Here is a 22,931-nt window from a genome sequence, read left to right on the forward strand (position 1 = left end):
CCCCACTTCCTGCTCTGCACTTCCCCAGAGGAACCACACACAGAAAGGCTCAGAGCTGAGAGAATGATTCCAAATCATCTTTTATTTATACAAAAAGGGCATATTTAGTAAAAGACACACCAAAAAAAGAGTCGGCTGTGGCCCCAGAGATGAGGCAGGGAGGCCTTCTGCACTCCTGTTGGAGAGGGAGGAGGCAGCCTGGACTAAGAGTTAAGGAGTAAGTGCCGTGTGGTGGGACCACAGAGAGGAGCAAGCTCCGTTAGATCAGCACCGCGAGCAGGTCACGGATGAGACTCACAGTGGCCTCTCAGCACTCCTTCAGAGGGAGGAGACCAGTGTGTACAGCCAACTGGACGAAGATCTGCTACCTGGTTCCTGGAGGGCACCCATCACGGGACGCAGGACAGGAAGCCCAGGATAGGAAGCAACGTGGGGCAAAGGCCAGGGAGAAGCAGGTGCTCTGCAGTGGCTGGAAAGGTCCCGACGAAGAGGTCAAGGTGCTTCCTGTTACGTGCGGGCATTGCGTTCTGTCTCTGCCAAGCACTCTCTGACTAGCGCCCGAGCGTGGATGATGCCTGGGGTGGGGTGAGGATGGGGAAGTAAGCAGGGCCTCAGAGACCTTCCCCAGTCACCCTTCAGCAAGAGCACCTCTAATCTAGTGAGGCTGGATGAGATTAAGGATTTGGCTAATCCTGGAATTCACCCCAAGTTCCCAAGCACCTTCTTGGAAACTGACTCAAGTTCATTTTGAAACACCTCCCCCTGTTCTGTTCCAATCTAGGCTGCCCCAAACGTCCTGTACTGACTCTAGACATCCTCCATCTTACTGAAATGTCTCAATGTTCAGTATCTGTGTCCTGGGCAGAGCAAGGGTGGGCCTGGCTTCGCTACCTCTCTTCAGACGCTCCATGGCACTCTTGCTACCAGCATAGGTGGGTCGGATCTCTTTGCCCATCTCTTCTATGACAGACAGCAGGTCCGTGTAGGTGCTCTGAGAGCCCTGGGAACCGGGTGGCTTCATCGCCTGTGTCAAATGAAAATACAGATGTGACCTCAGACCCCAGGGGATCTCCTGTCCTCATCCATAAGCAAGCTCTTGGCCACACTCACCTGTACATACCCCATGGAGGGCGGTCCGAAGTCGTTAAAAAGTGGTCTGAAAGGTGCTGCAGCTCCTGGCACTGAGCCCGATGGCGATGGGACACTTCCGGCTGCAACAACACGAGTAAGAGGTCAGAGTGTGACAAGGACCCCGTCACAGATTTCCAAGCCCAGGACCGTTCGCCAGACTACCCCCAAAGGCATGCTTCTTCATTCCACTCTGAACAACTTCAGAGACACGCTCCTTCCCTGCGCTCCACCTACAATCTCTACGTGACCACGCCCACTTCTCAGGCCAGCAAACTGAGGCTGAGCCAGGCTCGCCTAGCAGGCCCCGTATTGCAAAATTCGAGCCGTTCCTCTACAAGACCTCGACTGCTCGGATAAGGCGAGCAACGGTGGAGTTGGAGCCTTACCTGTAGGGACCGGGGTGCCTGGCCCGGGGGTGCTGGAGCCAGGGGTACTGCTGGGGGCGGGCGCGATAGGTTTGTAAGACATCCCAACTCCTTAGTGCGGCGGCCGTCAGCCGGCCGCTCCTCCGGGGTTGGCTGTCCAGCAGCTCAGCCGCACTCTGATTGGCAAGCGAGCTGCACGCCCCTGGTAAATAGAGCTCCGGCCGGAAGGGCGGGCGGGAACGACCGTTCCTCACTCTCGATTGGTGAGTTCAGCTGTCACTTGAGCCTCCTCATTGGCTGAATCTTGCCCCTGCAGGCCGCAACCGCCGCCGATTGGCCTCTACCTTCCGGACCTCGCACCTGTCTGCCCCGGATTGGGCGGTGACCGCCGTCCTCCTCAATTGGCGAGTTCGGGGCCCGGGGCCGGCGCGCTTTCAATCCGATTAGTCCCGAGGCCCGAGAGGCGGGGCCTCGGCAGCGGGCCAGTCTAGTCCCCGCGGATTGCTCCGGTGGTGTGTGGGCGGCCGCCGAACACACTCTGTCCTCACTGCCTCGCGACTTCTCTCCGCTGTGGACTCCCAAGGCCACGGCTCCCACAGAGTGAGCCCTCCGCCCTGCCTCGAGCGTTTTACGTCACCTTTCACCGGTTCAGTGCTCCCTTCGCCTGTACGCATGCGCGCGCCTCAGGCCTGTATTTGTTCCTATGGCAACGGTTCCCTCACCAAAGTCATTACCAAGCTCTTTCTTTGGGTTGGTTTGAACCTTAGGTCTAGAAGGCAGCCAACGACGCTACTCGAGGCCTGAGCCCTAAGTCTCTCACCTTCTCCACAGACAATGATAGAACATCCTAGCATCCTGGACTGCGTTAGGTGAAGTCAGGACCCGGGTCAAGACCCTTGACTGGAATCTCAGCACCTCACTAATGGTTTCCTCCTGGGCTCTCCTTTTGGCGGGTTGGATGGGATTGAGAGGAAGTCTCAAGTAGCCCTGTCAGAATTCGAACTCCCTGTATAGGCGGGAATGACCTTGCACTCCTGACGCGCTGTCTCCCAAATGCTAAGGATTACAGGCACACGCCACAGATTCTTGCCTTAATATGCTTCAGCTTCGCAGAGAAACTGAGATGAAAGTCCATATGGGTCGAAGCACGGCTGGTCATTGTTCTGACTTCATTAATGAAACTCCCACCTGAGTCTGGCCAGCTCGTTCCTACTTCCTCGAAGTCAATTCACTTAAAAAAAATAAAAAACTATTTTAATGTATATGAGTGTTTTGCCTGCATCTGTATCTGCAGAATTGCTAAGCCATGTCTTTAGCCCCCAACTCATTAAAAAAAAAAAAATCGGCTGCAGAGACGGCTTAGCAGATAAGAGGACAGGCTGCTCTTCCAGAGGACCCAGGTTAGAATTCTCAGCATTCACATAGAGCCATTTGTAATTGCATTTCCAGTGGGCCCAATATGCACCAAGCAAACATGTAGTGTACAAACCAGAGAAAACACCCTACACACACACACACATACATCTATATATTTTTTTTCTTTTTTCTTTTCCTGAGAGAGGGTTCTCACTATCTTGTTCTGGCTAACCTGGAACTCAATATGTAGACCAGGCTGGCCTTAAACTCACAGAGATCCTCTTCTGCTTCCTGAATACTTTGATTAAAGGCATGCATCACCACTCTCAGCTAGATGAATCTCCTTTTTTGAGACTATGGTGGGGGGCGGGGAGGCTGAAGGAAAAAAAAGGCTCAGTGGCCAAGAGCTCTTGCTGACTGTTCTTCCAGAAGTTTTGAGTTCAATTCATCTGTAATTGGATCCAGTGCCCTCTTCTGGTGTATCTGAAGACAGCAACAGTGTACTCATATACATAAAATCAATCTTTAAAACCCAAAGAGCAAACAACAGCAACAAAAAAAATCTCAAATTAAAAAAAAAATCCTGCATCTAATCATGCCTCTTTAGAATTTTAGCATACTTAAACTAGGGACTGGGGTTGATGGTGAGAGTTTGTAACCTCATCTGAGGCTGGAGGATCATGAAGTCAGTGCCAGCCTGTCCCTCCCCCCCCCCAAAAAAAAACAAACAAAAAATAAAAGTTCTGGTCAAGTCACCCAAGATAACCCCCAAGTGTGCCAGCAAGACTGCACTGTGGGAAAGATTCCAGTGGGTGGGAAGGAGTGTGGGAAGAGGAGCCACTATAAAACGCTCCTTTTAGGAATGTCCCAGTTCCCCTCCATTCAGCCCTAAGCCTTCCTGCTTTCTCCATTGCTCCATATGTTCAGCACTTGGGGCTGAGTAATATCCAAACGAAACAAAATACCATGGACTGAGTAATTTAAATCGAGAAGATTATTTTTGCACAGCTTAGGGGCTAAAAGTCTGAGGTCAGACAACCAGCCTCCTGGGTTCCTGGTGTGGGTTTTTTTTTTCCCCAGTATCCCACAGGGTTTCTAGGTAAGAGTCCTGCCCTTTGACCTTTATTTTTCACTTTTTTCTCCAGATTTGTCTCAGTTGGAACTAGGGTGCACATGTGAGTTTAAGAGAACACACAAACATTCCACTCTTAACAAATGGGGGAAGTAAAGTGGGCTGTGCTGAAGAGACTGATTTTAGACGTTCCTCCTCTTAGAGAGAGTGGATCCTCCCTGAGGAACAGGGTGTGTCCCAAAGGTTAGAGCTGACAGCTGCAGCCTACCCAAAGACCAGACTCTGCTCACTGTAGGAAGTTGGCAGAGGCCTCTTGGCTTGTTTGTCAGGGGGACCTTTCCCCAGCCTGTAATTTTGTGTGTGTGTGTGTGTGTGTGTGTGTGTGTGTGTGTGTGTGTGTGACATACATGGGAATGTGTGGGTACTAAAGTCCATGTGAATGACTGAAAAGGCCAGAGGAGAATATCCGGTGTTTTCATCTACTGCTGTTTGCCTCACTGCTTTGAGGAGGGATGTATCATTGAACCAGAAGCTCACATTCCAGCTAGCTTGGCTGGTCAGGGAGCTCTAACTCTACCCCAACCCCTAAATTTTGGGGTCACAGGAACACTCAACCATCTTTACTAGGTATTGAACTAGGGATTTAAACTCAGGTCCTTGTGCTTGCAGAATAAACTCCTACCCCAGCCCCTGGGGGTTGTGTGTGTTTGTTTTTGAGACAAGATTTGCTATATATGAGCTGGAGAGATGGCTCAGCAGTTAAGAGCACTGACTGCTCTTCTAGAGGTCCTGAGTTCAATTCCCAGCAACCACATGGTGGCTCACAACCATCTGTAATGGGATCTGATGCTCTCTTCTGCTGTGTCTGAAGACAGCTACAGTGTACTTATATAAATAAATACATCTTTTAAAAAAAGATTTTGTTATGTAGCTCAAGCTAGGCCTGAACTCACAGCAGTGCTCCTGCCTCTGCCTCTCAAGCATGGCTTACAGTGTGAGTCACCTGGCTTATCTGTGCATTTTGGGAACCTTCTAGTATGGCACCCTGCAGATCAGAAGCTAATAAGTGAAACCCACAGACTCAGTCCACCTCACAGGCTGACCAATTCAACAACCATCTGTAATTTTATATGAATAGCTAACACTGTTTTTCTTTTACTTAAAAAAAAAAATGTTCTGGGGCTGGAGAGATGGCTCAGCGGTTAAGAGCACTGACTGCTCTTCCAGAGGTCCTGAGTTCAAATCCCAGCAACTACATGGTGGCTCACAACCATCTGTAATGAGATCTGATGCTCTCTTCTGGTGTGTCTGAAGACAGCGACAGTGTACTTATGTACAATAAATAAATAAATCCTTTGTTTTCAATATGTGTATGTCTGTGTGTCTGTGTGTCTGTGTGACTATGTGCAGGGCAGGACAGGTGCCTGAGGAATCCCTAAGAGGCTGACAGATTCCCTGGAGTTGGAGTTCCAGGCAGTTGTGAACCACCCAACATGGATGCTCAGGATTCAGCTCAGGGCCTCTGGAGTGGTGGGCACACTTGACTACTGAGCCATCTCTCTAGTCTCTTTCAAATTCAAAACCAAGCCAAACCCCTTTTTTGTTCTTTGTTTTGTTTTATCGTGTGAGTCCTGGAGCTCTATGAGAGTGGCTACATGTGCAGCGGTGCATGCAGAGTGACTGGAAGACAGCAAGCAGGACTCAGGTGGTTGTTTGATTCTTCTGCTGTGCGGATCCCAGAGAACAAACTCAGGCTGTCAAGCTTGGCTGCAGTCACCATTACCCACTGAGCCATTTTGCTGGCTCCGATGTGTATTTCTGTATTTCTCCCCACTTTATGTTTGTAAAGTTTTAGGGCTGAAGAGACAGCTCAGCTGTTAAAGGCTAGGGTCACAACTGACTTTATGTTTGTGAAGTTTCATACTAGAATGTTAAAACAAATGAATGGATTCACAAGCAGAGAGATGTCTCTACATCTGGTGAAGATAACTGACCCTCGAGCTGGAGAGATGGCTCAGTGTAAGAGCACTGGCTGTTCTTCCAGAGGTCCTGAGTTCACTTCCCAGCAACCACATGGTGGCTCACAACTATCTGTAATGGGATATAACAAGGACATTGGCAGCATGAACCCTTCTGCTCAGTTGGTGGAAACACAGCTTGATAAAGCTACTGCAGAAGATATTCCAGCAGCTTCTCCCAAAATTATAGTCTTAACACAATAACCCAGAAAATGGGTGTTGACCAACTGATTTGAAGATGTCTGCCCTTGCAAAGCATGCATGTGTGGCTGTTTATGACAGTTTTATGACCTGCAACAGTGTAGGTGTATTTTATGTTGTTCCACTCCTGGACACCTCAGACAGTTGCTCAGAGGAAGCTTAGTGTTTCATGGCTTCATGAACAGGTTTCAGTTCATTGTTGTTCCACTCTGGTTGGAGCCTATGTCAGAAGGTACCTGTCCAATTCACGGCTGTAAAACTTTCATGAGACATGAAAAAAGATGAAGAGGAAGATCCAGGATCTGAATTGTCCAGGAACTGTCCCCTACAAGAACAGTTGCCCAGCAACCTCTCCTTAGAAGGCCCCACATCCTTGAGCTTTCTTTCCTCCTAGTAAGTAGTACATAAACTGGGGGAACCAAACCTTCAACTCGTGGCTCTTTGGGGAGACATTTGAGATTTAAGCTTAGTATACACCTGTAATCCCAGAGCTCAGTAAGAGTCTGAGGACCATAGCCATGAGTTTGAGGTCAGGCTGGGTTACAGAGCCAGACTTTCTCCCAAAAGTAATTTACAAACTATAATAGCCTTCGATGGGTGAATAGGAACAGGTGGGTGTCTTGGTTCCTGCAGCTAATCCCAGAATTTGGGGGATGAGGTAAGCAGAACTCAGAATTTAAGGCCATCTAGTCTACACAGAAAGTTCCAGAACAGCCAGAGTTACATAGAAAGACTCTATTAAAAAAAAAAAAAAAAGGTGTCTAGATGAATTAACTGTGGTATACCCTTACAACAGATATACCATTCAAATACACCACATCAATTAACTGTGGTGTACCCATTCAACAGAGTTTTACTCAGCAACAAATAGAAATCATATATCTAGCATAAAATATTATAGATAAAAATCTTTTTATTTTAATTATTATTATCCATGTATTGATGTTTTGCCTCCATGTATGTCTACGCACCACTTTCATGCCTAATGCCCTCTGTGACCAAAAGAGAGTGAGCCTCCATATGGGTGCTGGGGAGAGAGCCTGCGTTCTCCAGAATAGCAGCCAGTGAGTGTTCTTAACTGCCGAGTCATCTCTTCATACAACGACATAAATCTTTTTTTAAATTTTTTATTAATTCCTTGTGAATTTCACACTAGGTATTCCAATCCCACTCACCTCCCCGTTCCTTTGCCCTCTGCCCTTGCAACTGAAAGAGTTAAATTTTTAAGCTAGCCCCACTAACCCTGCCTTGAGGACAAGTATGTCTCAAGGCTGAGAACAAAAACCGCAGACCACCTGGTCTCGATAAGGTCTGGCTCTGCAGTCCTGAGAAAAACTAGTACGGAAGTCAGTGTGCCCCAAACAGGTTGATCTAGAGTTGAATCATATCCAAAAGCAGACAGAGTGTGTCAATTTGAATAAACCAATGAAATTGCTATGTGCCTGTTGCTAACTGCTTATGTAATTTTCCCTATAAATATGTCCCCCTAATTGAGTTCAGGGTCGACTCCTCTATCTCCTGCGTGAGATATGTGTCGTCCCCAGAGTTCTGGTCTCCACCCCCACCCCTTGAATAAACTTCTTGCTTGAGTGCAGCAAGATAGGCTCTCTGTGAGTTCTTGGGTTTGAGTTCTCCTGGTACTTGAGTGAGGGGCTTCCCCGATTCGGGAGTCTTTCACAACCTCTCCACAAAAAGAAAATAAAAAAAAAAAACAAAAACAAAAAACATCTCATTATGGGAGCTGTAGTGTGTCACAGTGTGTCCCACACTATACTCTTTTGTCCATGCATCTTTTCTTGCAGATGTTCATTGCAATGAGTCATTGGTCCTCAATGGGTCTCCTCTTGCGTATCCTGTTGTTGCTCTGTGTCATGGAGACTCTGCAGCTTTGGTTCTGCAGGACCAGCTCCTTCACATGCAGTTCACAGATGGGGTAGATGTTGGGATGAGCCAACTCATAGCCTGGATCTGGGCTTGGGTGGTAGCTGTGTCAGCCTGCCAGCCCTCATCCATAGCACTAGGGCAAACTCCAGCACCACCTTGGCTAACACACACAGTGCTGCAGCTGGTGGGGGCAGGGCCAGCTCTTCTGTTACTGGGGCCAGCTCTACAGTGCTGCCCAGGTGAGGCCAGGGGGTCCTGCTCTCCGGAGTGCTGCAGCCATGGAGGGGGTGGGACCAGCTCTGCACAGCCCCTGGACATCAACATGCTCCTGGTCTGGCAGCCTAGACCAGGGACACCCACATGGCCTTGGCTGGTAACATGAGTCACGGACATCAACACAGACCCCTGCTGCTGCATGGTCACAGACCCAGATGTGGCCTCAGCAGCAGCACAGGGTGGGACTTCACCATGGCCTCAAGTGGCAGGGCAGGCTACGAACATCAGGCTGATCCTCTCCATCCTCACCTCTCCAGTTCTGCCTCCCTTCGTAGTGCTCGAACCATTCCATTTTTGTTTCTCTCTCATCTCTCCACCACATACTTGCATATCTTAGTGGTGCCCACTGCTGGCGGGTGGGTCTCTCAACATAAATTTTAAGTGTATGGTGCTAAGTGAAAAAAGCTACAGTGTGTATGATTTCCATTGCACAGCGTGCTGGAAAAGGGAAATTACCATAAGACTGATGGGTGACTAGTTGTCAGGAGATTGGTTAGGGCTCTGGGGGTGGAGCAGGATTATTCAAGTCTAGGCAGTGTTTTTAAGAGAGTGAGACCGTTTCCTAGGATTCTATGAGGATGAGTAGAAGATATCGGATATTTATCAATGAGCAAACTTTAATGTGTGTGATTTTTAAGAATGAATCTAGAAGGTAGGATGCCATGATGGAGCAGGGAAAGCAAGCAGAGAATCTAGTTGGTTCACAGACACAAAAAGAGTACCACTTTGGGAGTGGGCCACTGCTGACCTGGAACTGAGTTGATCCTAGAAGGCCAAAGGCCACAGGGCACCTGAGCTGGGAGCCGGGCAGTGAGCACGTTCCCAGGGAAACCCAGGATCTCCTCAGGGTCGGCTTGCGGACAGCTCCCCTTCTCCTCCCCACCTATGCCAGTTGGGATCTTTTGAAACATCTGAACTAGTGGCTCTTTTTTGGGGGAGGGGGTGGAGCACACATAACATCAGGGTACTGTGGGTACTTTCAGTGTCAGCAGACACATTGTGACTAAGACCTCTGGTGCCTTCACCTTCCACACACAGAGGCTTGAGTGGGCGTGGGCAGCTGACCCCACCTGCTTTCCCATCAGTTGTGGGGCTGCCACCCCCAGCTCCTGCAGAGACATCTTCTCGTGAATGATACCATCTGTGCCAGCTTTTGGAAAAGCCATGGGGCTCAGGCAACTCATTGTTGGAGGCTGTAGGGTTGGCAGTAGGGATCACTTAATTGAGGATTAAGGATTAATTGGGATCTGCAGGATGGGTGGTGCTGAGGCTGCTGAAGCCAGCACCGGCACCTCAGAGTCCAGATTTCAGGATCAGGAAACTAGGGCTGCCTCTTTGTTTTCCCTGAGACCATCTTGTGGGGACTAGTGTGCCTACAACTCCTATTTATTTGTGTGTGTGAGCCAGAAATTGGCAGCTGATGTCTTTCCCACTCTCTTCCTCTTTTCATTATTTGAGACTATGTAGTCTTGCCATATGCCTTAGTGTTTTACTGCTGTGAACAGACACCATGACCAAGGCAAGTCTTATAAGGACAACATTTAATTGTGGCTGGCTTACAGGTTCAGAGGTTCAATTCATTATCATCAAGGTGGGAAGCATGGCAGCGTCCAGGCAGGCATGGTGCAGGGGGAGTTGAGAGCTTTACATCTTCATCTGAAGGCTGCTAGTAGAAGACTAGCTTCCAGTCAGCTAGGGTGAGGGTCTTGAGCAGTCTCAACAATGTTAACAGTCTAAAGGTCAAAGTCTCTTCTGAGATTCATCCAGTCACTTAACTGTAATCCCCAAAGCAAGGCAGGAAACTAACTGGACAAACTTGGCATCTCCATGTCTGATGTCAAAGTGGTCTTCAAATCTCCAACTCTTTGTTCATCTTTGTTGACTGTAGCAAGCTTCTTTCTCCTAGGCTGGTCCCACTCCCTGTTAGCAACTTTCCTCAGCAGATAGCCCATGGCTCTGGCATCTGAAAAACTCTTGGGGTCTCCAAGAGAACTTCAGTGTTACAGTTTCTTGTTCCAATGTCTGGGATCCACACATGATCTCCTGAGCTCCTTCAAAGGGCTGCATCACTTCTCCAGCTCTGCCCTCTGTAGCACTTTAAGCTCAGGTTGATCCACTCCACTGCTGCTGCTGTTCATCCCATGGTACTGGCATCTCCAATACACTGGAGTCTTCTGCTGCAACTAGGCTTCACCAAGAGCCTCTCACAGGCTCTCTTCATGGTGCCAAGTTTCAACTCCTTTGCATGACCCCTTCAGTCCTAGGCTGTCAACAGCAGCTGGGGCTGTACCTTCATCAGTGGCCTTCCAATGGCCTCCCACAGTCCCAAGCCTCAGCTGTTCTTCATGACTCCGTCATGCCTTCAAAATCAGTACCGCCTGGATGACTCTTACACATTACCAAGTACGGCTGCAGCACGAGGTACAGTCTTGGCTATCTCTGAAACACAGCTTCCTTGTGCTCTTAAAAAACACTTCCCAGAAGATTTTGCCTTAGTAATGCTGGTCTCTTTTTTATTTCTTAGCTCCAGCTAACCAGCACCAACTTTCCCAGTAATCCCTTTTATTATGGACTCCACGTAGCCAAAGCTGCCAAGTTCTGCTCCTCGCTGGGCCTGGAACATGGCCCCTTATTCTATTACAGTATACCAGCTTTCTGTTTTCCAACTTCCTCACTGCCTACGCTTGGCTGTCCTGGAACTTGCTCTGTAGAGTGACTTTGGACTCAAAGATCTGCATACCTGTCTCCTGGGATTAAAGGTGTGTTCTTTACTTAGAACTTGCTCTATTCTAGGTTAGCCTTGAACTCAGACCTCTGCTTGTCTTTGCCTCCTGGTATTAAAGGTTTGTTCTACCGTGCCTGGACCTAAATTTAGCTGGATAGGATCTTACCCGAAGATCACTACTCCCTTAATTCAATGTAATATCCTTGAACTCAGGATTCAGTTCTATTTTACTTCCTAATGTCCCTTTAATACTCGAACCATATATTTTGAATTTTTCCTTTCTCAACTTGCTCCTGTTCATTAAATTGTTCTTCATAAGAGTGAACTTTAGTAACCACACAACAGAATTAACACCAGGTTATTTGAGACAAAGCAATTAATCTAAATATCTTCACCTTAGTCCAGGCAGAATCTTTGGACAACGGCAGAAAGCAGCCATGTTTTTCCCCAAAATACCACAAAAAAAAAAAAAAAAACAGTCTCTAGGCCACACATTTAAATTATCCACTGGAAACCTCTTGGGCAGCATCAAATTCCTACTTAATGGAATGGCCCATTAAGCCCCATTTAAAACCCCCATTTAAAGCATTCCACTGCTTTCCAAATCCAAAGTCCCAAAATCCACATTCATGGTCAGGCCCATCACAGCAATACCCCAGTCCCTGGTCCCATGGTGTACCATGACCAAGGCGTCTTATAAGGCTGGTTTACAGGTTCAGAGATTCAGTCCATTATCATCAATGGCAGGAAGAGGAGCTCTACAACAGAGCCACACCTCCTAATCCTGCCATTCCCTGGGCCAAGCTTGCTATCTTGACCAGGCTGGCCTCAAACTCAGAGATTTTTCTGCCTCTGTCTCCCGAGTGCTGGGATTAAAGGCGTGCACTACCACGCCCAGCTCCTTCTTACCTGAGACTGACTGGTATCAGTTGTGAACTACCACTGTCTGTGTTCACACTTTCTGTCCTTTCTTCCCTTTTTGAGTCAGGACTTCACTATGTGGCTGGACTGCCTTAGTGTTCTGAGCACTGGGGTTACAAGTATGTGTCACTGCCTACTTGATCTTCCTAGCTTTACATAGTCTTTATTTTTAAGCTTTATTTATTAGGTATAGTGTTCTGCCTACAGGCCAGAAGAGGGCACCAGATCTCATTACAGATGGTTATGAACCACAGTGTTGCTGGGAATTGAACTCAGGACCTTTGAAAGAACAGTCAGTGCTATTAATGCTGAGCCATCTCTCCAGCCCAACATAAAAGCAAGAGAGTGTTAAATTACAAATGTTTCTACATTACTTAGTCTGAGGCATTTTGTAACAAAAGTGGGAGTGGGTAGAGACAAGGGCTGTGAAGGCTCTGTATGAAGATGTGAGTCTCTAGTAGAGCAGAGCTTTAGGTTAGGGATACTTGTTAAGGAAAAGGACAAGTACCTGGTTAGGGAAGGAGTGAGTCCCTGATTCCTGCTAAGCAGGTCCTTCCTTCTCTGCTAAAAGGCTCACTAACATAGACTGTCCATTAGAGCGGTCTTGAAATGGGCAGGGCTGGCCAATCCTGTTCCCCTCCCATTGTACTCAGGAAGTACTCCCAGAGGAAAGAAGTCCTAGCTCTCAGACTGATGTGCTTCCTGGAGAGTCCTTCTGCCAGCTAGCACCTTCCTGGATGCCTAAGGCTGGGCTCTGAACAGTCCCTCTCCCAGGCTGGGGCAGAAATAAATGTGACAGAGCTGAGGGAAATACTCTGTCCTGGGAATTTCAAAGACAGAACTCCAGAAGCTCTGGTGTGTGTGTGTGTGTGTGTGTGTGTATGATCAGTCCAAAGGTTGTCTTTTTTGTTTTGTGCTTTTCTTTGTTGTGGGGTGAGAGGGGGTCAGAGACAGGGTTTCACTATGTAGCCCTGGCTGTCCTGGAACTTGTTCTATAGACAAAGGTGTCCTTGAACTCACAGAAATCCAACTGTCTCTACCTCCAGAGTGCTGGGATAAAAGGCATGCACCACAGTGTCCAGTTCAGAGATATCTTTTGGCACTTGCTTTGGGTTAGATCAGAGAGGAAGAAGAGGGAGCTTCTCTGGAGCTCACAATTGGGGTGACTTGTAGTTAGCCCAGTTCCAGGACCTAACTTTTTGGGGTCAGATACCACACTTTCAGGATGAGTGGAGTAAACACTCCACAAGCTGGGAGATGCTTTATTGCCAGAGAACCAGGATGAGGTAGGGGGTGATGACAGGGGAGGGGACTGTGCCCAGGCAGAGATAGGGAAGAGGCACACAGTCCTGTACACAATGACCTTCAAAGAACACGTGGGATCCTCTGCAATTCGGAGGCTGGGATGCTCCAGGTTGGTCCACCGCAGCTTCTATAAAGGCTCACCGAGACATCATCCGAACAAATTCTGCCAGGACAAACGAAGGTTTTAGGTCTTCCCTCCTGATCCCATCAGAGATGAGGCAGATCTGCCTGTCACAGGGTGGGCTAAAGGATGCTTGAGGACATTCAAAGGCTTCTGTGATTCAGGCAGGAGAGGTCTCGGTTGCCCAGATTATAGTCTTGGTTCTTCTCCCTGTTTCTTTTCCCCCAAGTAAACACTTGCGCTTTCCTGAGTTTCTTTTCTTGCCAGTAGGGAGTATGACATCCTTCCCTCGTTGACCCTCCATCATAACTAGGAACTGTTTAGAAACAGTGGTTCTCAACCTTTCTAGTGCTTCAATCCTTTAATGCAGTTCCTGATGCTGTGCTGACCCCCAACCATAAAGTTATTCTGTTGTTACTTCATAACTGTCATTTTTGTTACTGTTATAAACTGTCATGTAAATATCTGACCTTCAGGGTATCTGATACCCAGTCACAACCCACAGGTTTAGAATCCTGGAGGGCACCTGTGGCTAAGCAGGGGAAGCGTTACCTTCAAAGTCAACCAGGCCATCTCCATTGAGGTCAATGTCTTGGAGTATCTCATCTACTTCGCGTTGGCTGAGGCGTTCTCCCAACAGAGCCTTGAGGGCTGCCCGGAGCTCCCCTACGCTGATGCAGCCATCCCCGTTGGTGTCAAACTGTGGCAGCATGGATCACTGACTGAGCCCTGAATCTACTTGGCCTCTCAGTGCCTGCAGCCCCACATTCTCACCCACCCTCTCCACCCCTTCCACCCCAGGCACACCTCCCGGAAGGCATCTCGAAGCTCCCTCACGCCAATCATGTCTGCCGTCTCTGCCAGCAGCTTGGGGCCCATCAGCTCCACAAAATCTTCAAAATCCACCTTCCCACCACCTGAGGGTATGTCCATCCATTAGAGACCCCAGCCTAGCATCTGACCTTGTTTCCCGCCCCACTGCCTTCCTTTGGCTCCTGGCCCCTTCCTTCGTGGCATTAGATGGTCTGTCCTTCCTGGGTGCCAAAGACTGCGCCATCGGCAGCTCCTGGTGGGAAATTGTCCTCAGCTAGGTTTTATTTGTGGTTTGTGTGTTTCTCTGTGTAGCCATGACTGTCCTGGAACATGCTTTGTAGACCAGGATGGCTTCAAAATCAGAGATCTGCCTGCCTCCTAAGTGCTGGGACTAAAGGCATGTGCCACCAGTCAGCTAGGCTCTTAAGACACAGGTTCTTGGTTTCCCTGAGCCCCTGTTGTGTGACTCAAGACAAGTACTCCACCTCTTTGAGCTTCAGTCTCTCTATTGGTGAATGGGGATCATGTCATCCTTCCCGCTTTCCTAGCAGGTTCTCAGGAGGTGGCTCTCCCTTTAATGACAACTATATCCTGGGCTCTTGGAACAGCCCTTGCGGCTACCTCAGGGCTAGGCCAGGGCTGGGGCATGAGGCTCATGTAGGTTTGAAGCACATACTGATTTGTTGTGAAATCTCAATGAGCTCCATCTCCGTGGGCATGTAGCCCAGCGTCCGCATGCAGGCACCCAGCTCCCGGTAGCCGATGTAGCCATCCCGGTCTCGGTCAAACTCCTGGAAGGCAACCTGCAGTTCTGCCAGACAATGAGGTTAGTCCTTTCCTAAGCCTCACCCTCTACCTGCTGGCTCGGGCCAGCCCATCTTTCCCTTTTGCTCTAATCCCTTCTTGCTGCTAAACCCCAGCTCCTGTTTGTTACCACAGGGCCTTTGCGCACGTGGTATCACAATTTTTGTTCTCTCATCAAACATCTAGTATGTGCCAATCTCTGTTCTACATGATTAAAAAAGGGAGGAGAAGGTGGGAGAAAAGAAGAGACAGAAAAGCTAGCAGGAAGAGTTCCTTGCTCATTTTTTTCTGGCCAGCCCAGTCATTGGTTTTCCTATGAGTGCTCTACACAGCTGTAGCTCTCTCCAGAAGGTGGGGGCCTTATCTACCTGGATAGCAGGAGTTCAGCAAAGACCCTGTGGATATCCAGGAGGTGTCAGATAGATGGGCAAATATGAAAGCAGCCCTTGACCAGTGTGGTCACTGAGACCAAGGGGTGGCAAAGAAGGGAGGCTTTGCCACTTCTCCCTGCCCAGTCTCCCCCAACCCCCATGGATTTCTTGCTCCTCCTGGACCTTGCAGAGGCCCTAGCCCTAAACTTCTTCTTGTAATCCCCATCCCACACCCTACCTCAATGGCCCGTTCCCTGAACCTGTTACCTTCAATCTCTTCCGGTCTCAGCTCCCGGTTCTGCAGAGGACACAGATGGTTAGGAGTTCCTTGGCCCGCCCAGGCCTCATCACCCTCCTTCTGTGTCTTAGGGTTTCTCATCCACCCCACAGCGTATCCAAGGCCTGTGCCTCATTCTGCCCAGTCCTGTTCACCCATCTGGGTGTCTCAGGAATCCCTTTTCCCTGCCACTTGCCCTGTCTCCACAGTCCTCTGAGGTGCATAGCTCCTTTTAACAGAGGTAGATCCCAGGCTCAGACAGAAACTCATACCCAACCCAGCTGGCCTCAATGTCACTGCAGGTCAGCCTTGCCCCCGACCCTCTCCTGAGGGCTCTCCCACCTGTCCAGCCAGCCCCCCTTGAGAGCATGTCCTTTCTATTTCTGCTGGGGAATGTAACCTGGGCTTGTTATAAGCAAGTCTTCTGCCACTGGACTGCACCCCCAACTCTCAGGTGGCTGTTTCTTGGGTTCCTACCCAACCCCACGGCTGGTGTAGGGGTTCCTTGAGCTCTGCCCCACCCCAATGGTTGCATGTCTTTCCTCTGACATCCTCTCTAGCCTTCACACCCACTTGGGAGTGATGAGGCTAAGGGACCAGAACAACAGGCGGGCAGAAGAGTGACCGTACATACAAGCTGGGTAGCGGCGATGCTGGGTCGAAGGAAGATGCACGCTGGCCCCACCAGGCTGCCGAGCACTGAGTAGCCCTGTGTCCCCTCCTGCTCCTCAGCTCTGGGGCCAGGGCTGGGGCAGGAGCCCCCTAGGGGGGATCCGGGCCACCGCCAGCGGTCCTGTGGCAAAGTCAGCTGTGAGCTGGAGCAATGCCCATGTAGGTCTCCTATAGCCCCTCTCCAGCCCTCATCTGCTGCTCCTGTCTCTGAAGCCCAGCACCTGACAGAGGGGGAGGGGCCTCGAGGTACACAGACCCATTAACACTCCAGGCTGGAAGAGTTCATCCCTAATGGCTCAGCTTCGTAAACTAAAGCACAGAAGAGGTGGGGCTTTGGCCATCTCACTGAGGAAGCCTGTGGCAGAACAAGACCTGGCCTCTAGCTCTGGTTACCCTGGTCAAGGCTGAGAGAGTCAGGCCTGTACAGAATGGGTAGCTGGCCTATCAACTTAGCAGGGGGGACCTAGGCAAGCCTGGGGAAGTCCAGGAAAACATCTCTTTCAAGAAAAGCATACAGATACCCCCTCCATCTTCTCTGGAACCAATCTCTAATCCAGCCCAATACCCCAATAGTTCTGGCCTTCTATCTCTCCCCTTCACCTTCCTACCTTAGACCTCCGGTGCCAGGGCCGCTTGGCACAGTTCCCCATGGGTCTCTGAACCATGCCAGGCCCTGAGTCCTGGGGGGATGCTGTAGATTCTGCCAGCCCCCTGCTGTTTCCAGGGACAGCCTGGGAGCACTGGAGAGGATTTTCCTGGGGTTTTGTGGGCAAGATCAGGAGCGGGTGGGCAGGCGGGGAGCCCTGGGCCCGGGGCTTGGGCCCTAATCCAATCCGGGATTATCTCTGAGTACCTCTGTTTCTGTGTGAGTGTGGGCTTACTCAGAGTCCAGGCCCCCTGGAAGGCACAGTCTTCCAGATCTCCTCAGGAGGGTTTTCTAAACAGTCCCCCCTCTAACCAACCCCTGTCTCAGCCTTACAGTAATCTCCTCCTTCAGAAGCAGACTTGGATCCTCCGGAAGAAGTAAGTACCCAGTGCTTGGGCCAGCTGGATCCCAACTCTCCCAGTGTGGCAACTGGGGGACTGGAGGATGAAGTCCTTGGAGAGAGAACCTGCCTGCTTTTATCTTGGCCCAGTCTGAAGTTCCTGTGAACCTGTCAAAACCCTGTATCCATCCAGAGCTCGACATTGTGCATGAAGGGTCAACTCTGGGGACCCATCCCTCAGTGTCCACAGAGGTGGCAGATGGATTTTCTAACTTCTCCTGACCACTCTGGTCACCTATGTATAGACATGGTTCTGGGTGTATTTTATAGCCAGCTGGGATTTGGGGTCCTTTAGTAAAGAACAGTCCGTGTCCCTTACCTGTCCATAGGCAGCCTGCACCTGGGCTTCCAGCTCACGGAGGAGGGCCTGTCTGCGGGCAATAGGGCTGGCTAGGTCTTGGCTGGGTCCTGCAGTGTCTGTGGGTGGACTGGAATCCCCTTCAGGGAGGCTGCCATCTGCTGGGCCCTCAGGTAGGGCCATGGATGTAGGTGTGGTACCTTTTCTGTTCCAGCTGTGTCTCCTCAACCTGTAGAGAAGTAGCTCAATGGGAGCTGTGGCTGTTTCATATTTGGCTTTGGGGGTTAGGAGAGCCGGCTCCTCTAAAGTCACTACCTTCTTCCATTGCTGTTCCCATAGTCCATCTTTGAAATCTTCACCTTCCTCCTAGACTACTTCCCAACCTTCACAGGATCACAGACTATACACCTGGGCCCCTTGCTGATTCAGGTGGCCAGGCTCCCAAGCTGGCTGGCCTCCTCCCATCCCGTGTCCTGCCTGCACCTCTCTCGTTGGTGGTCCTAATGCGTTCTTCCTGCTCCGCATCCTGCTCACGCTTCATCTGCTTTGGCCTTTGCTACTATCTGTCTTGTTCTCACTACCCTCAGGCCTCTCAGTCTCTCTCTGTTCTCAGTTTCTTTCTGTGCCTTAACTTCTCTCTGTCCCTCTGTTCTCTCTGTCTTGACTCTCTGTCTCTGACTCTCTGTCTCTGTCTGTCTCTGTCTGTCTGTCTGTCTCTGTCTCTCTGCCCCTTCACTATTTCCCAGAGACTCTCAGTTTTCTCTGTCTGTTTGCCCTTCCTTCTTCTCCACCATTCACTTTCCCGGGACAGCGCCAAGATTTTGGAAAAGGATGCCACCTGCCCCTCTCTCCTCCACCTGGAGCTCCAGGATCCCTCTGTTTTCACTTCTGCTTCCCCACCTCCTGAGTAAACCACTCCCCTGACCTGTAAGCTTTTCTCAAGGAACAAGGGGAAAGGTGCCACACAGCCCCTTGCCCCTTGCCACACCCCAGTCACTCACCACACAGCTGCTTACTCTCACTTCCAGAATGAGGTCAGCTGTGGCCTGCTGGCCTGCTATGGGCCCCTCATGATTTATTCACATGCCCTCTGCACCAGTCTTTGTCCCAGGGAACCAGATCCCATGCCATGTCTGCCATCTGAGCTAGTGACTCTATCCTCGATTCAGTGACAAGCTTGCAAACATCAAGGCTGGGAGGGAGAGTTGGGGAGAGAGGCGGGGCCTCTAGCTCCCTTGGTGTGCTTGCCTAGCATACAGAAAGACCCTGGGCTCAATACAGTAGAGAACAAACTGGACATAGCATTGTGGACCTGTAAAATACCCAGAGGTAGAAGAATCAAAAGTTCAAGGTCATCCTTAGCTACATGGTGAGTTCCAGACCAGTCTGGGTTATAAGAAACCCCAGGGTGGTTTCTAGTCCCAGGAACCACAACAGACCCCACCTTCTCTGAAGACTCCAGCCTCAAGTGCATCTAACTCAGACAAGGGCCTTTAAGCAGTCTGTTTGTGCTTGAGAATACCCACCAGGCAGGTGAGAGGAAGGCTCTGCACACTAGGAACGCTGTTCATTCTGCTGATGAAGTATCCTGACAGTTGTCAACAGTGATCTGGCAGAGTCCTGGACCTCAAGTAACATTGGGCAGAGCCCTTGGGAGGTAGGGGAGAGGATCAGTGGCATCTGTAGAAAGTATGGGCATTAAGAGATGGGGCACCAGAGGGTGGCGTTGGCTGAGTGCCAGCTCTTAACCCTCTGCCTGGGAGCGGGTGAGCAACCTCACTTCTAAGTGGCGCAGGGGCAGCACCCTCAGCAGTGCAGGGTAACGGACAATGAAAAAATACAGGACAGACAGGAGGACTTGCTGTGCTTGGAGGTGAGGTAAGGTGACTGGGAACAGGCTGAACACAGCCTGAAGAACACTCTGAGATCTGGGATAGGCAAGACCAGAGGTGCGTGGAGAGGTGTGTGGCCGGGAAGTCAAGGGTGGGAAGGGTTCTTTGTTATTGTTCACATGACTCAGCATGTGGTTTTTTTCAGTCCCTTTGCACCAGGCAAGGACAGCCTCAAAAACAGTCCCCAGAAAGCATATTCTTTTATGTTCTGCAAGGTCTTAGAGGGGACCGACAGGGCTGAGTCCCCCTGGGAAAGTACTCTACTTTCTGATCTTTTTTTCCCCCCAGTACTGAGGATTGATCCCAGGGCCTCATATATGTGAGGTAAATACTCCACTAGTGAGCTACATCTCCAACCTTCTCCCCCACCCCCAGCCTCTCTCTCTCTCTCTCTCTCTCTCTCTCTCTCTCTCTCTCTCTCTCTCTCCCTCCCTCCCTCCCTCCCACTCTCTCTCTCTCTCTCTCTCTCTCTCTCTCTCTCTCTCTCTCTCTCTCTCTCTCTCTTTAATCTTGTCAAGTAGCTGGGAACATAGGCATGAACCAGCCAGTGAGTTCAGTGATTTGTTTGAAAAAACAAACAAAAAACAAAAATGGAGACCAACCTTGTATTTCTCTCTAGGAAAGTAGGAAGTAATGAGAAATATGTGTCTCAAAGTATTGTCCAAGGTGGTTAGGGAAATAATTAGTCACAAGTTCATAGGCCAAAGTTTTCCATGAGGACAAAGGAATTGTCTCCTGTCTGGAGGCCCCTCCTGGCTTGCATCTCAGTGTCCTGAAGAGCTCATCTTTGTGTCCTCAATTAGCTCATAGTGACTTAGCCAATCGGGTGTGAGCCCTGGCGCCCAGGGTTGTGAATCAATAGATCAGGGCACACTGGGCAGAGGCCCTCAGGAGACAAGAAAAAAGTTGGTGGCCTCTACAAAGGGAGTTGGTGGCAAGAGGGTGGGGTTGGCAGAGTGTCAACTCCAAGGTCTCCAGGTCTGAGTGCAGATTAGCCTTCTGGAATCTTCCATCTGTCAGGGTCAGAACCTTTGCAGTGGTAGAAGGATGGGTGTCCAGCTAGCTGGATAACTGGACAGAGTGGATGAGTGGCTAGTTGGAAATATAGATGCTCAGATAAGTGGATATATGCATCGCTTAGGAAGATATTGGAAGGGTTAATGAAACAATGGATGGATAAGCTGGTGAAGGTTAATTTGGTGGGCAGATTAGTATGTGGGATTTTGGTGGACTGATGTGTAGTGGGATTGGCCTAATGCTTGTATTCTAATGTTAGCACGGGTTCCCCAAAACTGTTTCCTCCAAAGACAAGAAAGTCCATTAGTAAGATACTGAGGTACCCTGGCCCCAGTTAATTATGATTGGTAAAGGTGCCACCAGTCAATAGTTGGTAGGGAAAAGACATGAGTGGGGTTTAGGTTTCCTTGGCTTGGGACCATAAGGAATGAGCAGGGGGAGAAAGGGGGAGAGAGCCACCGTTCCTTAGAAAAGTGTTTAGGAGAGAGGCTAGAGCCACCATGGGGTAAAGTGCCCTGGGCTCTGTGCCAAGAGAACATGGACCAGAGAGCTGACTAATTGGAGTTAAGAGCAGTCATGATGGAACATAGAAATCAGTAAGTCATAACTGGGAGTTATTGATAGGAGATCGATTCTAACAGCACAGAGGGTAGGCAGTTGCCCAGCTCAATCTAGAAAGGTTGTGTGTGTGTGTGTTTCATTCAGAACATAAACCACTGAGGTGGGTAGTAACCCTGTGCCAGGATTTATTAAAATATTCCAGCTACATTAATGGTTGAATGTTGGATAGATAAATAATTGGGTAAATAGAAAGAAAAGACAAATGGATGGAAGCGGGTAGAGGGCAGGTGAAGGTGCAGGAATATTTTTATTTTATTTTATTTATTTTAGTTTGTGTATAGGCATTTTGCCTGCACCCATATTATAGACAGTTGTGATCCACCATAAGGATGTTAGGAATTGAAACCTCTCTAGAGGAGTAGCCAGTGCTCTTAACTGCTGAGCCATCTTCTTAGTCTCAGGTGCAGTCTTATACCCCCATCCCCTTTTTGGACATGGTCGTACTCTGTAGCTTAAGCCAGTTTAGAACTCACTCTGTAACCCAGATTTGTCAGAAAAGATGCCTCAAATTTATGGCAACCCTCCTGCTTTGGTCTTTACAGGCATGAGCCCCAATGCCCGAGTTACAATCTCTGTTGTAGTAAATCATCCTATTAATTGGAGGTTTCTATCCCACCTTAGATCATTCAGTTCCCAGATAAAGGATGAAAGACCAGGATAAATCCTGACCCCCTAACAGGTAAAGACCCCTAGCAGATAGAGTAGAGGCAAAACTGTAGGATAGCAGGTTCAGTGACTGTTTCAGGAACTGGCTGGCCATAAAAACATAAAAGTTAAATAACACTTCATAAACAATCTTGAGAAACCGAATGTTCCCCTCGAGATTCTTCACTGGTAATTTTCACCTTATAGGCAATCTTGAGAAATCAGGTATTTCCCTTACGATTCTTCACTGGTATTTTTGGTATTCTCCAATGACGTTACCCCCCCCCCCAGGTTGTGATTTGTTTTCTTTAAAACCCCCTTCTCCCAGCCACTCGGGGTCAGACTCCTCTACTCCTGAGTGGGATATGAGTCTCGACCCCAGTGCACTGGTCAATTAAAAAACCTCATGTAATTGCAGCAAGGAAGGTCTTTCATGAGTTCTTGGGGGGTTGTGTTATCCCGAGACTTGACTGAGGGTCTCCCCTCTGTGGGGTCTTTCAGGACACAAACCTTTTATATTTATGATAAGCCTTAGACAGCACTAGAGCTGGGCAGATATTAACCCTCTACCCTATTTTGTCTAATTTCTTGTCAAATAACCCCAAGATATCGCTTGTCACCTGGGGCTACTTGTGTTCTGAGTGGCCAGCCCTCACGGCCTGTTCTCATGATCCCTATCCCTGTGGTGTCTTCCTCTCCCTGTGGTTGCTGCTTCAGACCCCAAGCATGTGAACCAAAGCCCACCTGCCCACCTCTCTTCTGCCTAGCCACAGGCTGTAGGCATCTTTACTGACCAATCAGGGATAACTTAGGGGACAAGGTTACATAGCATTACTTGGTGTATGTTAGTATCTCCTTATCCCTGGAGGCAACCAGACCTTGGGAGCCAATATTTAGTATTACAATGTGATACAGAGCAATAGGCCATCTCCATTTCCAGAAAGTCACCTACTAACCTTAGACTCTCCTAGATGACATTAGCCGGTCCTATTGGGTAAATTCTCAGCAGATCAGCAACATGTCTTTTGTATGTGTATGTTATGTGACGTCTATATGGATGTCAGAGGACAAGTTAGATGCACCATCCACCTTGTTTTATT

At 49.3% G+C, this 22,931-nt stretch overlaps 2 protein-coding genes across 4 annotated transcripts; both read right to left on the reverse strand.

Annotated features, from left to right (window-relative positions):
- Positions 1-64: 64 nt before the first annotated feature.
- CDK2AP2 (cyclin dependent kinase 2 associated protein 2) lies at positions 65-1,686 on the reverse strand. The gene is made up of 4 exons (XM_080912736.1): positions 1,518-1,686; positions 1,111-1,211; positions 892-1,024; positions 65-575 (listed from the first exon to the last, which is right to left on the reverse strand). The coding sequence occupies exons 1-4, from the start codon at positions 1,597-1,599 to the stop codon at positions 508-510; spliced, it is 384 nt and encodes a 127-aa protein (XP_080768862.1). The 5' UTR covers positions 1,600-1,686; the 3' UTR covers positions 65-507.
- An 11,705-nt stretch (positions 1,687-13,391) lies between these two features.
- Positions 13,392-17,839, reverse strand: CABP2 (calcium binding protein 2; the record flags this gene model as incomplete). Of its 3 annotated transcripts, XM_080912620.1 has the most annotated exons (7): positions 13,392-13,417; positions 13,928-14,075; positions 14,183-14,292; positions 14,865-14,999; positions 15,631-15,661; positions 16,275-16,433; positions 16,921-16,977. In XM_080912620.1, 7 exons carry the CDS (start codon positions 16,975-16,977, stop codon positions 13,392-13,394), a joined length of 666 nt encoding a protein of 221 aa, XP_080768746.1. The 3 variants fall into 3 exon arrangements, with proteins under 3 accessions (XP_080768746.1, XP_080768747.1, XP_080768748.1); XM_080912621.1 differs by lacking the exons at positions 16,275-16,433; positions 16,921-16,977 and adding an exon at positions 17,678-17,839; XM_080912622.1 differs by lacking the exon at positions 16,275-16,433.
- Between the last annotated feature and the right edge of the window lie 5,092 nt (positions 17,840-22,931).

This window comes from Micromys minutus, assembly GCF_963924665.1.
Source record: "Micromys minutus genome assembly, chromosome: 2".
Classification (NCBI taxonomy): domain Eukaryota; kingdom Metazoa; phylum Chordata; class Mammalia; order Rodentia; family Muridae; genus Micromys; species Micromys minutus.

Bases quoted from the DNA above. Each gene is read 5' to 3' on its own strand.
- CDK2AP2 (XM_080912736.1), bottom strand. From the start codon at position 1,599: ATGTCTTACAAACCTATCGCGCCCGCCCCCAGCAGTACCCCTGGCTCC. The intron at 1,212-1,517 runs GTAAGGCTCCAA...GTGTTGTTGCAG, and splicing joins AGGCACCCCGGTCCCTACAG to CCGGAAGTGTCCCATCGCCA. The intron at 1,025-1,110 runs GTGAGTGTGGCC...CATTTGACACAG, and splicing joins CCTCCATGGGGTATGTACAG to GCGATGAAGCCACCCGGTTC.